This window comes from Leucopleurus acutus (assembly GCF_964270905.1).
Source record: "Leucopleurus acutus genome assembly, chromosome: 4".
Lineage (NCBI taxonomy): Eukaryota > Metazoa > Chordata > Mammalia > Artiodactyla > Delphinidae > Leucopleurus > Leucopleurus acutus.
Window position 1 is genome coordinate 19,162,169 of NC_139146.1, and position 18,695 is coordinate 19,180,863.

The window sequence follows — 18,695 nt, forward strand, 5'->3', positions numbered from 1 at the left end:
TAATACATACACAGAGACACTCAGTGACCACTTGTTGAATAAATAAGTGGCACTTACTAGATTCTGTCTATAAAACAGCTGGGTATATTTGTTTTATCTTACCCTTAAAATTAAAAATTTCTTGAGGAAATAAATTGTCTAACACATGACCTTTCACTAGTTAGGTAAAACTTTCAGAAGCAAATATTAACCACTTGGTGCTTTTCCTTATTTTGTGTCAATCAAAAGCAGAATACCCACAAATGTGAAGAGCCAAGAGAAGATGAAAGGTATTGTATTTTTAGAGGCAATTTACTATCAAAGAGAGGTAAAGTAATAGACATAAAGGCTGGAAATTAGCTGTAGATGGAAATCAACCCAGATAAAAGACTAAAATGATTTTAGAAGGAAATGCCAATTTAGAGAAATAAGCACTAGATAGCATCTAATTGATGGAAATGGAACTTATTAATAACAGTATATTTATGTTGATCCACATGAAACTGCCCATATTTGACCATTTTTGACCTACTTCCCCCCCATAAAAATGGCAATTTCACATGGTTCAACCTACTGATAAGTATAAAATCTAGTCTACTGAAAGACATGTAAGTATGTCTTTCCAGAATGACTTCAGTGTTCATCAGCTAAACTCTACCATACTTTTAGAATAGACAAAAAACAAATCCAAAAACCAAAAACACAAAAACCCTACATTAACCTTATCAGAGATTATAATAGTTCATATGGGTTGGAGTTGGAGTGAGACTAATTTAATAAAGATCCAAGCTAAGAGGAACAAAGTCTGAGAGCCAATGCTTAATTCATCTGTGATTTAAACTAAGGAAGAGATTGAAGAGGCTAAAGTATGGAACAAACTCCCAACTTCAATAAAGATATATATCCTAACCCAAGAGTAACTAAACTTTCTCTTTCATCTAACTGTATAAACAAATACAAATATAAAGCTAAATAATCTTTTATTGATCTATTATTAGAAGTCCCTACTAATCTAAATTATAAAGAATAACATTTGGATGAATCTTACAGAATACCTGAAAATAGGCAATCTTAAAGCATTTACAATAATCCTCTATTAATTAGAATAACTAATGTATCAAATTATTCCCTAACATGGTTAACATTTTTCTGCATTTACATGTTCAGTTTGCATTCAAGAGCTTCTCTGACATGAGAAATGATGTTTTAGTTACTGTTTCTTACTATGGTTATTGGCAAATATTAGACATTCAAATGTCTGTTGATTTAATCAACAAATGAGTAAGAATTATTATTTATATTCTTGAATTCCAATTTTTAATTAAGAAAAAATGAGTGAGATATCAAGACACAATGCTGAATATCTCTGCTGAACAAATAACTTTAAAGCAAAAACTTAAAAGAAAATGAATATTCATTTAAATTACAAAAGGGTAATGGCTTTATAATGTCTATAAAAATAAATACAAAATAGCTATATAATGAAGCAGGTAATTATTTTTTCAAAAACTAAAAAACATTTAAAACCCTAATGTTTCAACATAAATTGACACGAATATTTACAAAATTTCAGCAATCTCTGAACACTGCTGTTGCATGACTCTGATTTTAAAAGCTGAAAACCACCAACATTTAAAAAAAAATTTTAGTAGTCAAAACACATGAAAAAAAACGATTTTTAACATGACAATGGATTAATTCACATACTAAATTGCTCTATACAGGGAGATTTCACAATCCAGGAGCCATAGCCATGCTGCTGTAAGTAGGATTTCAACAAAGTTTTAGCTTCTTGATAGGATCCAGACATATGCTACAGAAAGAAAAAAATATTGAATTATAGAATATAGGCAGAATTAGGCTTATGAAAAGTAAGTAGCCCTAATCTTCTTTCTTTAGTTTGACATTTTAAAAATTAAGAAAAATCTTTTTAATTTCCCATTTTCCTCAGTATTGTTTTTGAAACTAAAAATTTTCCTTCCCAACACTCCTAAAAGACAATTTTTCTTCTTTAATTTTTAATTAGAAGAGTAATCATACTCATTACAGAAAACTTGAAAATAGAGAAAACAGAAGTAAATAAAAATCACCTGTGCTGGATCACATGGTAAGTATATGTTTGTCTCCATAACAAACTGCCAAACTGTCTTCCAAAGTGCTTTATACCATTTTAACATTCCAGTCAGCAGTGCGACAGGTTTCTAGTTTCTCCGCAAAAACACCCAGTGATGTCAGTCTTTTGGATTTTAGTAGGTGTGCAGTGGTATCTCATTGTGGTTTGATTTTGCATCTCCCTAATGAGTAATCAGGTTGAGTATCTTTTATATGTGTATTAGCCATTTGTATATATTATTTGCCACTTTGAAAAACTGGGTTGTTTGCCCACTTAATAATGAGTTATAAGAGTTCTTTATCTATTCTAGATCTAAGACCTTTGTCAAGTGTATGATTTGCAAGTATTTTCTTCCATTCTGTGGCTTGTATCTTCATTTTCTTAATCCAAGTTTTAAATTCTGGAGTCCATCAATTTTTTCTTTTATGGATTGTGCTTTTGGTGTCATATCTAAGAAAAATTTGCCTAACCTAGGAAGACAAATGTTTCCTCACATTTTCTTTGGAAGTTTTTATAGTTTTTACCTCTTTTAGTTCTATGATCCATTTTGAAGTTTTTGTATGACTGATATAAGTCTAAGTTAATTTTTTGGCTTGCCCACAGATACCCAACTGTTCCAGCACCATTTGTTGAAAAGATTTTTCTTTCTCCCATTAAATTACTTTGTACCTTTGTACAAAATCAATTGATCGTAAGTGTGTGGGTGTATTTCTGGTCTCTTATTCTGTTCCATTGATCTATATGTCTATCATTACATCAATACATTGTCTTGATTACTGTGGCTTTATGGTCAGTTGTTGAAACTAGGTAGGGTACTCTACCAATTTTGTTCTTTTAAAAAATTGTTTTGGTTCTTCTATGTCCTTTGGATTTTACGTAACAATTTTAGAAACAGCTTGTCAATTTCTACACAAAAGCTTACTGGGATTTTGATAGAACTTGCACTGAATCCATAGATTATTTAGGAGAGAAGTGACATTCTAAAAACACTGAGTTTTCCAATCTATTAATTGGTACATCTCTCCACTTACTTAGGTCTTTTTAAATTTCTCTCAGCAATGTTTCATCATTTTTGGTGTACAGGTCTTACCTTCTTTTATTAAATTTATTCCTAAGTTTATTTTTATGCTCCTGTGGATGAAATTTTTTTCTCAAGTGTAATTCTGGGGTGTTCAGTCCTAGTATATAAATATACAATTTATTTTTCTATATTGTTCTTACACTGTGTGCTAAATTCACATATAATATAGTTGTTTTTGGTAGATTCCAGAGGATATTTTACATACAATATCATTTAGAAATAAGGACAGTTTTTCTACTTCCTTTCCAGTCTGGATGCCTTTTATCCTTTTTCTTGCCTTGCTGCTCTACCTAGGACCTACAGATCATGCTGACTAGAAGTGGTGAGAGCAATCTTTGGGGGAAGGGGAAACAGTATTCAGCTTTTCAGCATTGTCAGGTAAACTGTAGTTTTTCAGTGATGCCCTTTATCTGGTTGAGGAAGTTCACTTCTATTTCTTATTTGTTCAGTGTTTTTATTGTGAATAGGTGTTGGATTTTGTCAAATGCATTATGTACATCTACTGAGATAAGTATGTGGGTTTTGAACTTGAATATATTCACATAATACATCAAATGATTTTCTGATGTTAAATCACCCTTGCATCCTGGAATAAACCTCCTTGGTCATGGTGTATAATCCTTTTTATATGTTGCTGGATTTGGTTTGTAAATATCTTATAATTTTTGCATTTATGTTCCTAAGAGATACTGATTTGTAGTTTTTACTTCCTGTGATGTTTCTGACCACTTTTGGTATCAGGGTTATTATACTGGCCTCATAAAATGAGTTGGGAAGCATTCTCTCCTCCTTTATTTTATTAAACAGTTTTTGTAGGATTTATGTTAATTTTTGCTGTTATGTTTGGTAGAATTCACCAGCGAACCCATAACTGCACTTGTGCTTTTCTTTAAGAATTTTAACTAATAATTCAATTTTTTTTTACTTTAGTTCAATTCAGATGTTCTGTTTAGTCAAGTTTTGTAATTTGTCTTTCTAGGAATGCATCCATTTCATTTAACTTGTCTAATTTGTTGACAAAAGGTTGTTTATAGTATTTCCTTATAATTATTTTAGCTCTTTGGAGTCTTCAGTGATGACTCTTCTTTCATCAAGATTATGATCACTTGCGTTGTCTCTTATTTCTCAGTTATTTCTTAGTTCTTTAGTCTAGCTAAAGTATTATGAATTTTTTTGATTTTTTTTCAATGAACCAGCTTTTGATTTCATTGATTTTTCTATTGATTTTCCTGTCTTTTATCTCATTAATTTCCAACCCATCCTATATTATTCTCTCATTTTTTTTTTTAAATTTGCTCTTCTAACTTCTTGAGGTGGAAGGTTAAATAACTGATTTTATGGTTCTCTTCCTTTCTAATATAAGCATTTAAAGCTATGCATTTCTAAGCACTTCTTTGATTATATTCTCTAAATTTTAATATGCTGTATTTTCATTTTCATTCAGTTTGAGATATTTCTTAATTTCCTTTGTATTTCTTCTTTGACTTGTGGATTAGAAGTTTAATTTCCAAATGTGTAATTATTTCTAGATTTCATTCTGTTGTTTTCTAATTTAATTCCATAGTAGTTAGAACATACTTTGTATGATTTTAATCCTTTAAACTTATTGAGACTTGCTTTATGGCCTATATGGCCTATAGTGGAGAATGCCTCATGTGTATTTGAAAAGAATGTATATTCTGCTGTTGTGTATAGTGTTTAGTCTGGTTGGTTTGTAGTGTTATTCAAGCCTTCTATATTCTTACTGATTTTCTGTCTAGTTGAACTATCACAATTACTGAGGGAGGAACATTAAAACCTCCAACTATAATTGTAGAATTCTCCATTTCACCTTTAAATGCTGTCATTTTTTGCTTATGTATTTTGGGGTTCTGCTGTTATACCCATATACTTATATAATTGTTGTATGTTCCTAATGTATTAACCGTTTACCACTATAACACGTTACCCTTTGTCTCCAGTAATACTGCTCATCTTGATGTGTACTTGTTTGATTTTAATGTAAACACTCCAGCTCTCTTACTGCTATTGTTTGCCTGGTATGTCTTTTTTTTCATCCTTTTACTTTCAATCTATTTGTGTCTTTGAATTTAATGTGTCTCTTACAGATGGTATACAGTTGGATCTTGCTTTTTAGCCCAATCTGAAAAATCTCCGTCTTTTTTCTGGAGCATTTAGAATATTCAAATATAATGTAATTATTGATATAGTGGATTTATGTCTGCCATTTCACTTTATTTTCCAAGTCCTGTGTCCTTTATTTCTCTGCTTGTTTATTGCCTTCTAGTCCTTTTAAAAATGCATTCTTAGTACACCATTTTAATTCCTCTGTTGATGTTTTAGCTGTAGTTTTCCAGCTGTTCTCTTCATGGCTACTTTAGGAATTACAATATGCCTCTTTCTCTTACCATAGTCTGCTTCAGATTCATACTGACTTAATCCTGCTAATATATAGCAACTTTGTTCCAATATTGATCCATTTCTTTCTCTGTCCTTTATTATTGCCATTTATACTCCACTTACATACATTATAAAATTCAATAATACAGTGCTAAAATAATTTTAAACAACTTTGGTTTTTTAAAGAAAATAAGAAAAAAATATACACATCTTTTATATCTACCCACATAATTACTGTTTATAGTATTCTTTATTCCTTCCTGTAGACTTGTTATCATCTGGTATAATTTCTTCTAAGCCTCAAGGACTTCCTTTGGAATTCCTTCTAGAGAAGTTCTGCTAACAACAAATTTTCTTAATTTTTGTCTACCTGGCAATGTTTTTATTTTGCTTTTGTTTTTAAAGGAATCCTGACCCATTAGCAGTCACTCCTCATTCTCTCCTCCCCACAGCCCCTGGAAATCAGTAATCTACTTTCTGTTTCTATGAATTTGCCTATCATAGACATTTCATATAAATGGAATCATACATGCAACCTTTTGTGGCTGGCTTTTTTCACTTAACATTTTCAAGGTTGACCCACACTGTAGAATGTATCAGTACTTCAGGGTTCCTTTTATGGATGAATGGTAGTCCATAGTATGGACATGCCACATTTTGTTTATCCATTCATCCGTGGATGAACATTTGGATTGTTTCTACCTTTTCTGTATTATGAATACTGTTACAGACATTTATGTATAAGTTTTGGTGTGGATAAGTGTTTTCAATTCTTTTATGCATATACCTAGGAGTGAAATTCCTGGGTTACATGATAACTCATATTTAACTTTTTGAGGAACTGTTAAATTGTTTTCCAAAGTAGATGTACCATTTTATATTCCTATCAGCAATGCATGATAGTTCCAATTTTTTCACATTCTTGACACTTGTTAATGTCACTCTTTATTACAGCTATGTCCTAATGTGTGTAAAGCAGTATATCACTGTGGTCTTCATTCGCATTTTCCTAATGACTATGTTGAATATCATATGCTTATTGGCCATTTTAAAATTTTCTTTGTAGAAATGTCTGTTCAAATCCTTTGCTCATTCAAAAAATTTGGTCATCTGTCTTTTTATTATTGAGTTGCAAAAGTTTTTTGTGTATTCTGGATACAAGTCCCTTATTAAATATATGATTTGCAAATTTCCTAATGATAATTTTTGAAATGCAAAAGTTTTACTTTTAATGAAGTTTAAAATACTATTTTTTTTCTCTTTTGGATTGTGTTTTTGTTATCAGATCTAAGAAGCCTTTTTTCTTACTTAGGAATACAAATATTTTCTCCTATGTTTTTCTCTGAGTTTTATAGTTTTAGCTCTTACGTAGGTCTATCCATTTTGAGTTCATTTTTGTATATGGTATGAGGTAGAAGTCCAAGTTCATTCTCTTCCATGGGGATATTCAGTTATCCTAGGACTACTTACTGAAAAGACTATTTTTTCCCACTGAATGATCTTGGCACTCTTGTTAAAAATCACTTGACCATAATAATTGCCAGGGTTTATTTCTGGAATGTCAATTATATTCCATTGATCTATATGTTTATACTAATACCAGTATTATACTATCTTGATTATTATGGCTTTGTAGTATGCTTTGAAATCAAGAAGTGTGAATCCTCCAACTTTGTTCTTTTCCAAGATTGCTTTGGCTCTTCTGGGTTTGCTTCCATTACTGCTAATGAGAAATCAGCCTTAAATGTATTGGTCTATGGTTGATAACTATTTTCTCTCTTGCTGCTTTTAAGATTTTCTCTTTGTCTCGGTCTTAAGCAGTTTGACTATGATGTATCTAGGTATGAATCTTTATATTTTTCTTTCTTGGGGTTTCTTGAGCTTCTTGGATCTGTTAATATTCTTCCTCAAATATGGGGTTATTTTTAGTAATTTCTTCAAGTGTTTTTCCTGATCCCTTTTCTCTCTCCTTTTCTTCTAGGACTCCTAGCATTGGGTTGGTCAAAAGGTTCATTTGGTTTTTTTCCGTAAGATGGCTCTAGTATCACTTAGTTGTCTTCAACTTCATTCAAAACAATTTTATTAGATTGTATGTGACAGCTGTCATATCATCGTGCATTTAAAAAACGACTTATCAAAATTGGTGAATTTTTGTGTAGCCATTTTAATACTGAAGATGGAAGAAAAAAGCAACATTTTCAGCATATTATGCTTTATTATTTCAAGAAAGGTAAAACGCAGCTGAAATGCACAAAAAGATTTGTGCAGTGTACGGAGAAGGTCCTGTGACTGATCAAACGTGTCAAAAGTGGTTTTTGAAGTGTGGTGCTGGAGATTTCTCGCTGGAGGATGCTCCACGGTCAGGTAGTCCAGTTGAAGTTGACAGCAATCAAATCAAGACATTCACTGAGAACAATCAAAGTTATACCATGTGGGAGATAGCCAACATACTCAAAATATCCAAATCAAGTGCTGAAAATCATTTGCACCAGCTTGGTTATGTTAATCACCTTGATATTTGGGCTCCACATAAGTTAAGCCATAAAAAACCTTCTTGACTGTATTTCCACATGCGATTCTCTAGTTAAATGTAATGAAAATATTCCGTTTTTAAAACAAATTATGATGGGCAATGAAAAGTGGATACTGTACAATAATGTGGAATGGAAGAGATCATGGGGCAAGTGAAATGAACCACCACCAACCACACCAAACGCTGGTCTTCATCCAAAGAAGTTGATGTTGTGTATATGCTGGGATTGGAAGGGAGTCCTCCATTATGAGCTCCTTTCAGAAAACCAAATGATTAATTCCAACAAGTACTGCTCCCAATTAGACCAACTGAAAGCGGCACTAGATGAAAAGCATCCAGAATTAGGCAACAGAAAATGCATAATCTTCCATCAGGATAACGCAAGACAGCATGTTTCTTTGATGACCAGGCAAAAGCTGTTACACCTTGGCTGGGAAGTTCTGATTCATCTGCTATATTTACCAGACATTGTACCTTTGGATTTTCATTTATTTCGCTCTTTACAAAATTCTCTTAATGGAAAAAATTTCAATTCCCTGGAAGACTGTAAAAGGTACACAGAGCAGTTCTCTACTCGAAAAGAAAGTTTTGGGAAGATGGAATTATGAAGTTGCCCGAAAAATGGCAGAAAGTAGTGGAACAAAAGGGTGAATATGTTGTTCAATCAAGTTCTTGGTGAAAATGAAAAATGTGTCTCTTATTTTTACTTAAAAAACGGAGGCAACCCAACATAAGTTGGTACACTTAATACTGTTCCACAAATCTTTGAAGTTCTGTTCATTTTTCTTTAACCTGTTTCATTCTGTCCTTTAAAATAATTTCTTTTGATCTATCTTCAAAGTCCACTGATATTTTTCCTGCAATCTCAAATGTACTGTTGAACCCATCTAGAGAATTATATTCATTTCAGTTATTATATATTGTTTCAATCCTAGAATATTCATTTGGGGTTTTTCTTTTTGTAGTTTCTATTTCTCTACTGAGATTACCTACTTACTGAAACATTGTTGTATTTTCCTTTAATTACTTGAACATATTTATAATAGCTGCTTTGAAACCTTTGCTATATTCAACATTTGGGATCCACTCAGAACCAGTTTCTATTGAATGTTATTTTTCCTGAGTATAGGTTTTACTTTCCTGTTTTTTACATATCCCATAATTTTTGGTTGAAATAGACTTTTTAGATAATATATTGTAGCAACTCTGGATTCTGTTTTATTTTTTTTAAGTTTGCTGCAATTGTGAGATCTGTTTTCCCCATGGTGTGTACTGTCTCTTTCCAGTTTTGTTATGTTTTAGCCTGGCTTCCTAGGGGTTACCCTGTATCTGCAAAGCTTAGTGATAAACAAATAGCTTAGTGATAAGGAAAAGATTTCAGCAGACATTATGCTCAAACACCTTAAACCTAAAAGGCTTCTACCTTTTTCTGATCAATTCATTTGGGGAGGGGTGGGTGGTACAGTGTATTTAATGTTGCAGGCAGTTCTATTTCACACTTTCACTCTTTACTAGGTTCTCTTGAGTCTGCATTGCACATGAGTGTAATTTCTCAGTCAGCCAAGGATATATAGAGAATTTCTCTCAACCCTTCCATGGCTCTTTCACTTCCAAGATCTACCTGTTAAGTTACTAACTGGTATACCACTTGCCCCAAGGACTGCAACCTTGGGCCAGCGAAGTTACTGATTTTCTCCATTATTTTCCTCTACCAGGTTTGGCACATTTAGTTGAAAAAGTCACAAATTTTCACCCTCTGCCACAAATCAAGTTCATCCCCTCTAGCAGAAAATCTACTACTTTTGGTGGCATTCTCAATCTGATAAAACTACAGTTCTTGCCGTTCAAACTAGCAGAGAGGAAGGAGAGAGAACAGGAACAGCTTCGGGCAAAGGTGCCACAAATTCCTGCTGTTCTTACCCAAAGTTCTAAGAGTTTTACAAGAGTATACACTTTTCAGTGTGTTTTCTGCCTTTAGTTAATTTCCAGAGTTGTGAGAAGGGGTTTTTTTCCCCTGATAATTTTGTCCAGTTTTATATTTTTTTACAGAGATGACTTGCAACCTCTTTATGCCCAAACCCGAAATTGTCTAGGTAAGCTTTTATACTTAAAAATGTTTGTATATACAAACAAACCTACAGTTAATATTAATTGCTTTAGAGGATGGAATTATACAGTTTGAGTATTAAGATATTGGTGAAATTAAGAGACTTTCACATAATACTATATTACTGAAACTGAAATTAGGTTATTAAAAACAATTTGTATTTAATAATTTGATAACATGGATATAACATATTATGAAATGGCTCAGGTCTTAGTATGTTGAATGAAAAAATCAGATTAACAAGCATATATAATATAAGCTTAATATTTTAAAATATATGCATACACAAAAATATAAATACATGATAAGAAACTGAAATAACATGCTTACATTACAAGATTAGAGTATTATATTTGAGTAGTAGGTGGATTTACAAGTAATATTTTCCTTCTGTACTTAAAAAGAAAATTCCAAATTCTCTACTCAACATAAATTATGTTCGTAATACTAAAAAAAGAATATATATATTTAAAGATAGAAAAAGACTACCTACATCACTTAAGCCCAAATCACAAACTCAAATTAAAGGTGTTTCACAATTTTAAGATAGGCAAATTAATTTATATGAATATACTAATATTTCATTTTAGAATACTTAAATACTATCGTTAACATAGCTAATATCATATACATAAGAAATTTTATTACCATTTTGTTCCTCTGGGTATGACAGTAGGTTTTGATCAATATTGTCAAAGTAGGTACACACCATACTGCGGTAGCTACTTTCAGGGGCAACACTTATTTACATATCCAATTTCCAGCATGTTCACTTAAAAATAAATTTTACCACTACATGGTAATCTCTTATTTTCAGGAACTATTTACACAACTTTTGCTATGTATCATCATCATTATAAAGTTACCACATTATTATTGTCTTAAATTTTTATTTCGGTGATTAGCTTCATTCCTTTTAAGACTTACCTTAGCTGCATGATATGTACTAGCTTCAAGTAAATCTTCTTTTTCAGCTTCTTTGGCAAGCAGGTTAAATCGACTTAACATTGCAGCCTTACAAAGCCGACTTGCCATTGACACACCACTTTTAAATGGGGAACTGAAGTAGAAAAGAATGAAACATTCACTAATCATTATTCAGTATTTATGTTGGCATTTGTAGGGATTAAAATCAACACAGAATCTACAAATATTTATCTCAATTATGTACAGTGCATATAGTGAAATTTTTTTACATAAAATTATTCTGAATATTTAACTTTCTGAAGCTAATTTCTTTTATGAAATTATAGTTTAAGTTATCAGAGTACTGCATTAAAAATTAAAGCAGAGGATGGATATTTGGAACATTTCTTTTGTTTGAAGCAAAATTAATCTATGGTGATCCAAATTAAAACAGTGGTTCTACCAAGGATTGACTAGAAGAGGGCAAAAAAGTATTTTCTGAAATGAAGAAAATGTCCTGTATTCTGACTGGGGTAATGGTTACACAGGCATGTATATAAATAAATAAATATATAAATATATAAATAAATATATATATATAAATATAAAAACTCATGAAATTGTACATTTCACTCTTTGTAAATTTTGACTCACTAAAAAGTAAATTATACACACTCACCTCACCACCCTCCATATATATGTATGTATGCACATATAGATATGTATTTTTCTATGTTTCTAATAGAAGTGGGTCCACAGATCATGAGCTTTCTTGCTATTGTAACTCTTTCCCTTCATTATATCTTCTCATTAGTTGGTCTCCTGATAGATTACAAAAATTGCCAAAATCCTTTATTCCTTCCTGTCTCCATGCTCTTTACAATGTAACTTTTCAGATTCTCCCATCACTAACTATGGCTGATTGCTCCTCCCCATGAATTTGGGCTGGCCTTGTGACTTGTTTTGGTGAATAAAATAGACTATGTGCCAGTTCCAAGCCTGGGCCTCAAGAGGCTTTGAGTTTTCATTCTCTGGGGACCCCTTCTTCTGCCATGTGAGCCTCCTAAGACTGGTCTACTAGAAGGTGAGAGAACACATGGACCAGAGCCCAGCTGTCCCTCTAAGATCAGCCAAGATGCCCTACAGCTGACCTAGAGTGGACCCCAGACACATGGGAGAGCCCGACCAAATCTAGCTCAGTTGACCTAAGGACTTGAACAGCAATAAATGGTTGTTGTTTTAAGCCACTAAATTTTGAGATAGTTTATATGCAGTAATAGTTAACATAAATGCCTATTAATGAAATGTACTAATCTCTATATATTAATTTTCCACCATCATACCTTTTTTTGGTGGTGGATTTTTAGATGATTCTCTTGGGCTTTTCAGGTATAAAATGATACCATATGCAAAAAGTCGTAATTTTACCTCCTCCTTTCCAATATTTTATATCTCTCATTTCTTTCTTTTGTTCAAATGCATTAAATAACATGTTAAATAACAGCAATAACAGTAAACAATCATGTCTTGTTTCAGATGTTAGTAGAAATGACTCTGAGATTTCATCATTAATCATGATGGCACTTTTGGACTAATAAAGATATATTTTACCCTTAACAAAAATATCTATTCCTTTTTTATTGAGTATCTTTATCTAGAGTAGTTGTAGAGCTGTATTACATGTCTTCTTAGAATTTATAAAAATGAATATATGGTGTTTTTCCCTAGATCAATTAATATGACAAATTATATTAATACGAGTTTCTAATTTGGTATTATTTTTATTATGTTATTCTCACATTTCTAGAAAAAATTCCACTTGGTATTATTGTATAAAATATATTATTTTAAGGTTCTGCTTCCTAATATTTTATTTAGCAATTATGCTTGAATATAAAAGTGAGCTTGGGTCTGTAACTTTTGTGGTAGGGGGACAGCAATCTTCTATTAGGTTTAAGTATCAATGATACACTTGCTTCATAAAAATATTTGAATGTTTTCTATCTTTTTAGATAGCACTGGAAGTTCCTGCTATTTAAAGGTTTATAAAATTAATCCGAACCACCTCAGAATGGTGTTTTCTTTGAAAAAGAGGTAGGGCGCCTTCTTGGTAACTTTCTCAAGAAAATAATGTTAGATATTTTTCCCTCTTCTGTACCAATTTTAGAAAAATATTTTCCTAGAAATATATGCATTGCACCCAGATTTTCAAATATATTTGCATGGTAGGGCAAAGAAGTTTCTTATGATTTCTTTTAATTTTCTCTGTAATTACTCCTTTATCATTAGTATATATGAGATTAGCTACTGATTTTTTTCACAGAATCAGTTTTTTTATGATCATTTCTAACTTCTTCAGTTCTCTAGATCTTTAATTTACATTTCTAGTTTTATGAACTTCTTCATTCTGTTTATTTTCATTATTTGTTGCTATAAGCATCTAAAGAATTGGCTTTTCCATTCATTTTGCTTTAGCTATATATCCTACAAGTTCTGAAATGCAATGCACTATATATCCGTGTTTTCTAAATATTCTAAATATTCTGTGATTTCATTTTATATTTCCTCTTTGAGCCAAAAGTTGGAGAACTTCTTTTTCCCAATGAAAGCGGTTTCTAAATATTCTGATTTTGTTATTTACAGTTTGATTGCATCACAATCAGAGAACACTGCCTACATCACTTTTACTTCTTAGAATTTCAGATTTTTTTTGTGGCCTAACATATGGTCAATTTTTGTTAATGTTCTGCAGGTTCTTGAAAAGCAGGTATATTTTATATTTTATGGTACAGAGTTTTAAAGAAATTAATCAAATCTACCTTATTGTTATTTAAGACTGTTATATTCTTGCTTATTGTTTTGTTTACTCAATCTACTAGGAACTGAAAGAGGTGAATTATTGCCTCAACTAATAGTGTATTCTATTTATCCTTTTATTTTCTGTAATTTCTGCTTTATGAAGGTTGATACTATGTTATTTGCTGCAGTTACTCAGAACTGTTCTTCTTCGTGGATTATATTGCTAAAGTGTCCTTTGCCTTATGTAATGCTTTGGGGATGAATAATCAGATCATATCTGCTTTCTTTGCAATCACCTGGCAAGCACTTAGCCGTAATAAATGAGTTAAGCTCATTTTACATTAATTTCATCTTTGTTATACTATTATGTTTTCAGTAAACAGTTTTTTTATTATTATTTTTTGGCCTTGTCATGAGGCATATGGGGTATATTAGTTCCCTGACCAGGGATCAAACCCATGCCCCCCACATTGGAAGCATGGAGTCTTAACCACTGGAGCACCAGGAAGTCCCTCAGTAAATAGTTTTTTAATGTCTTCCACAGAAGACCTGTTTTGTTTGTATGTGTGTAGTCTGTTATTAACAGAAATACACTTCTTAATGCTGACTCAATGCATAAGTAGTATAATTCATCCTAGTTGAAATAATCAATAGTATGCTTGACTGAGTTCATATCAAGAAACATTTGTATGTGATCTTAATTTAAATCTGTCTTTCACAAAGAAAGCAAATTTAGGCACTTAAACTTTTAACATTATTCATTACCACATTATAAATGTATTTTCACACTAAAAGGAGGATTTTAGTTTTACTTGATAATCAATGACAGGGATATTACAAAGAAATGCCTAAAAGGCATAATGTATTATGGCTAAGAACAAAGGCTTTGGAAATAAAATGCCCAGATCAGAATCCTACTTGTGTCACTTAATAGTTGGGTGACTTTAAGCAAGATATTTAAACTAGCTTGCATCTCAGTTTCTTTACCTGTAAAAAAAACAATATCACCTAACCCACAAGGTTTTTATAAGAAAGCAGTATAACATAGTACAATAGTTCTCACACTCAAGTGTACATAAATAATATTTGGGAAAGTTGTCAAAAATACAGATTCCGGAGCCCTAAATCCAGACATTCAGATTCAGTAGGAAAAACTGAATTTTTAAAACAAATACATTATTTGCTAATGATCACTGGAGAAACAAAGGATCTGGAGACTGATTTTGAATGCTGGCTCTACCATTTACTATGTAACTTTGGTAAATTATATAACTTCTCCAGGCCTGTGTTCTCATCAGGAAAAAAAGTTTTTTAATTAGTACAATGCCTGCAACATAGTCACACTTGATAACTATTATTATTATTAATCACAATTTAAAAAATTGTATTCAAAAAACAAGATAGTTTTTAAAAATCGTATTAAAATGTATTGTTTTGCTTAATATGTGATTTTTGAAGAAATTAGTGACGCTAACCTTTCGGTGGTCTTCCCAGTTAGGCCATCCACAATCTCCAAAGAAATGTCCCCTTGTGCCCAATTCAGACTCAGGAATTTATATTCCAAGTTTGTTTGACATGGATATGCAGAAGGTACTAAACTAATATGAGGTCTGTTGACCAAGTAAAACATTGGAAGTTTTGAAGTGAGTGCATCATCAACACGTTGCTTTATAGCAATTTCTAAGCCTCTAGTATCACTGCAATTCCCATCACCTAGAAAGCAAAAACAAAGTAAATACTCAGAAGTTCAATAGGAAAAGACTATACTGAAAAAAAAGGATATAAATAAAAGTTTAATTGTAAATAGTTCACTTCTTTACCCTGTATCTTGCAACCTTCTCTTTCCGACTTCTACTCTCTTAGTAGCTACTTCTATACTCTTTACCAGAATCAAGACAAGGTAATAACAGTCAGAATTTCCATTCAAAAAAGAATCTTCTACAGAAAATAATGAATTGACATTCCAGTGAATAAAAGCAAAAAGCCAGACCTGACCAGAAACAAATCAGTACTTTTACAGGGTTCTGCCAGAAAGAACTGGCTCATTCTGTCTTGATTTCTAAGATTACAGCATGAAACCAGCACATAATGTAGCAGATATATGTAGCTGAGAAATAGTTGGTTAAAGTGTGTTATTTTTCCACATCTGAGAGCCACAGCTTGCAACTGTTCCAGCACCACATGGCTTAGTTTCACAACATGAAGTACTTTAAAGAATGACCATTTCTGATTATAACTGTGGCCAATGCCAAAAGCTTTGAGTTCTCAGTTAAAATTACTGTTGAAGAAGAAAGCTCAAAAAGATGATTAGTATAAGAAAATGGGCTGCGTCAAACTTAAAATAGAAGTTAGGGAACAGTCATTCCTATTTAAAAATTAATAATTCCAAAGCAGATCTCTTTCCTCCTTAGAGGGTCTGAAGTTCTCACAACAAGAGAATCTTTATATACCACTAGACATATTTCACAGATAAAGTTTTGTTTTCACATCACTGGAACTGTTGAGATGGCTACTGGGCTTACACTCACTATGATTATTTGGGAACTAGAAAATGATGTAAAAAGAACATGAGTTGCTTCTGACACTCTTTTTCTAAGCACTCCTTTCAATGTTCCAAATCAAGAGATACTGACTAATGCAGGCTAGTTAAGTTAAAGATATACTTAGACGTAGGAAAAAAGAAGAAATAAGGTCTGTAGAATAGTCATTGTATCTATAATGAACAGAAAACATGGGTTAAAAAAAATGTTACGTATTACACACTGTACTACAGACTAAATGTGTCCCCACAAAATTCATATACTGAAACCTGATCCCCAATGTGATGGTATTTCGAGGTGAGGCCTTTGCAAGGTGATTAAGTTATGAGGGTCAGAGCTCTCATGAATGGAATTGGTGCCCTTATGATAAAAGAGACCCTAACCCCTCCCACCACAGGAGGACATACTGAGAAGACAGTCATCTATGAAGCAGAAAGCAGGTCCTCAACAGATAATGAATCTCTCAGCCCTTTGATCTTGGACTTCCCAGCCCCCAGAACCGTGAGAAATAAATGTTTATTGTTTAATCCACGCAGTCTATGGTATTTTTTTGTTTTTTGGTAGCAGACCAAACAGACTAAGACATACTGTAATAAGATAATGACATTGGTTGTGCCTAAAACAGCAAGATAACATTTGGAAAAAGAAAAATAAAAACCTACCAGTAACTCCACGTTAAGATTCTCTAAACATCAAACTGTTTCACCTAGATGTTTTAACGTGGTAGTATAAAATTTAATAGAAAAAAATCAAGTATATTAATATTTTATTAGAAATTTTACTTTCTCCATTTATATATGTATGTTTTAATTATTAGCTATACCTGAGGTATGATTTTAATTATATCTTGAGGCTAAATCTTGTTCCCGGGAAAATATATCTCTAAAATTATATCCATAATTTTGATTTGATTCATCTAAAATGATTTGAAATAATAACGTAAAACTCAAAGATTAAAGGCAAAGGTTAAATCTTAGCAAAGACTATAGCAAACCTGACCTGAGAACTTTTCTGCATGAAAAGGTCTCAGATGGGATTGATATATATACACTACATATGTATAAAATGGATAACTAATAAGAACCTGCTGTATAAAAAAATAAATAAAATTAAATTTAAAAAAAGTTCTCAGGACCTTAGTCTACCATAAGTTAATATAAGTGAACAGAAACAGCTGCTGAAACAGGTAATGAAGGCATACCTCAATTTATTGCACTTTGCTATACTGTACTTTGCAGATATTATGATTTTTACAAATTGAAGGTTTCTGGCAACCTTGTGTTGTCAGATGATGTTTAGCCTTTTTCAGCAATAAAGTACTTTCAAATTAAGGTAAGTTCGTTGCTTTGTTTTAGACATAATGCTATTGCACACTTAACAGACTATAGTATAGTGTAAACATAACTTTTATGTGCACTGGGAAACCAAAAACTTCGTGTGACTCACTTTATTGTGATATTGACTTTATTATGGTGGTCTGGAACTGGACCCACAATATCTTTGAGGTGTGCCCATACAAACTGAAGCTGCATTAATAAAAATACAGTGTCTAAGTCAAAGAATTCAGCACTATTATAGAACTATGCACTGCTCAAATCATATCTGAAACATCATATTTAGTCTGAGGCATTACATTTTAATACCGCCACCCACAAATTACAGAACATCTGGAGAAAACAAATCATGCTCCTGTGAAACACAAATGATGTCTAAATAGGAGAAGACATGAAGGCAGAAGCATCTTATCTTTGTATTCTTAATTCTCATTCTATATTTTATGTGAATGGTGCCCCTGAGAGTTATTTAACAGTGCACAGCACCTAGCATATAGTAGGTGGCTCAATAAACACCTGATGAAAAAGGAACATAAAAGATTAGATTATCAGAGAGCAGTAATCATCAATTCTGGATACACATTAGAATCAGTAAGGATGGGGATATTAATACTAATGCCATTCCCATATTATTTTAAAAGCTATCCAGGTGAACCTGAAGTGCAACAAGAGTAAAGAATAATAGTTAAAATTTATTTTTCAAGTGTTCCAGGCAAAAGAATTGGTATTAAGAAGAAAAATAAAAGCATTTTAAAAAATAAAACATGCTGCCTCAAAGCATTTATCCATGAAACATTTATTGACCTCCTGGTACAAACCAGACCAAGATGAGTGTCGCAAAGCACCTGCCTTTCAAGAGTGTCAAGTTTAGCAGACACAATAGTGGGATTCTAGTCACTGGCT

At 32.1% G+C, this 18,695-nt stretch overlaps 1 protein-coding gene across 1 annotated transcript in view; it reads right to left on the minus strand.

Moving 5' to 3' along the window:
- Positions 1-1,678: 1,678 nt before the first annotated feature.
- The window catches only part of ADAD1 (adenosine deaminase domain containing 1), a gene marked incomplete at its 3' end in the record, with an annotated part of 44,978 nt that continues 27,961 nt past the window's right edge, over positions 1,679-18,695 (minus strand). The window contains exons 9-11 of the mRNA XM_082838127.1: positions 15,394-15,631; positions 11,141-11,273; positions 1,679-1,792 (exon numbers count right to left, since the gene is read on the minus strand). Coding sequence (XP_082694253.1) covers positions 1,679-1,792; positions 11,141-11,273; positions 15,394-15,631 — 485 coding nt within the window. The remainder of the gene's footprint in view (positions 1,793-11,140; positions 11,274-15,393; positions 15,632-18,695) is intronic.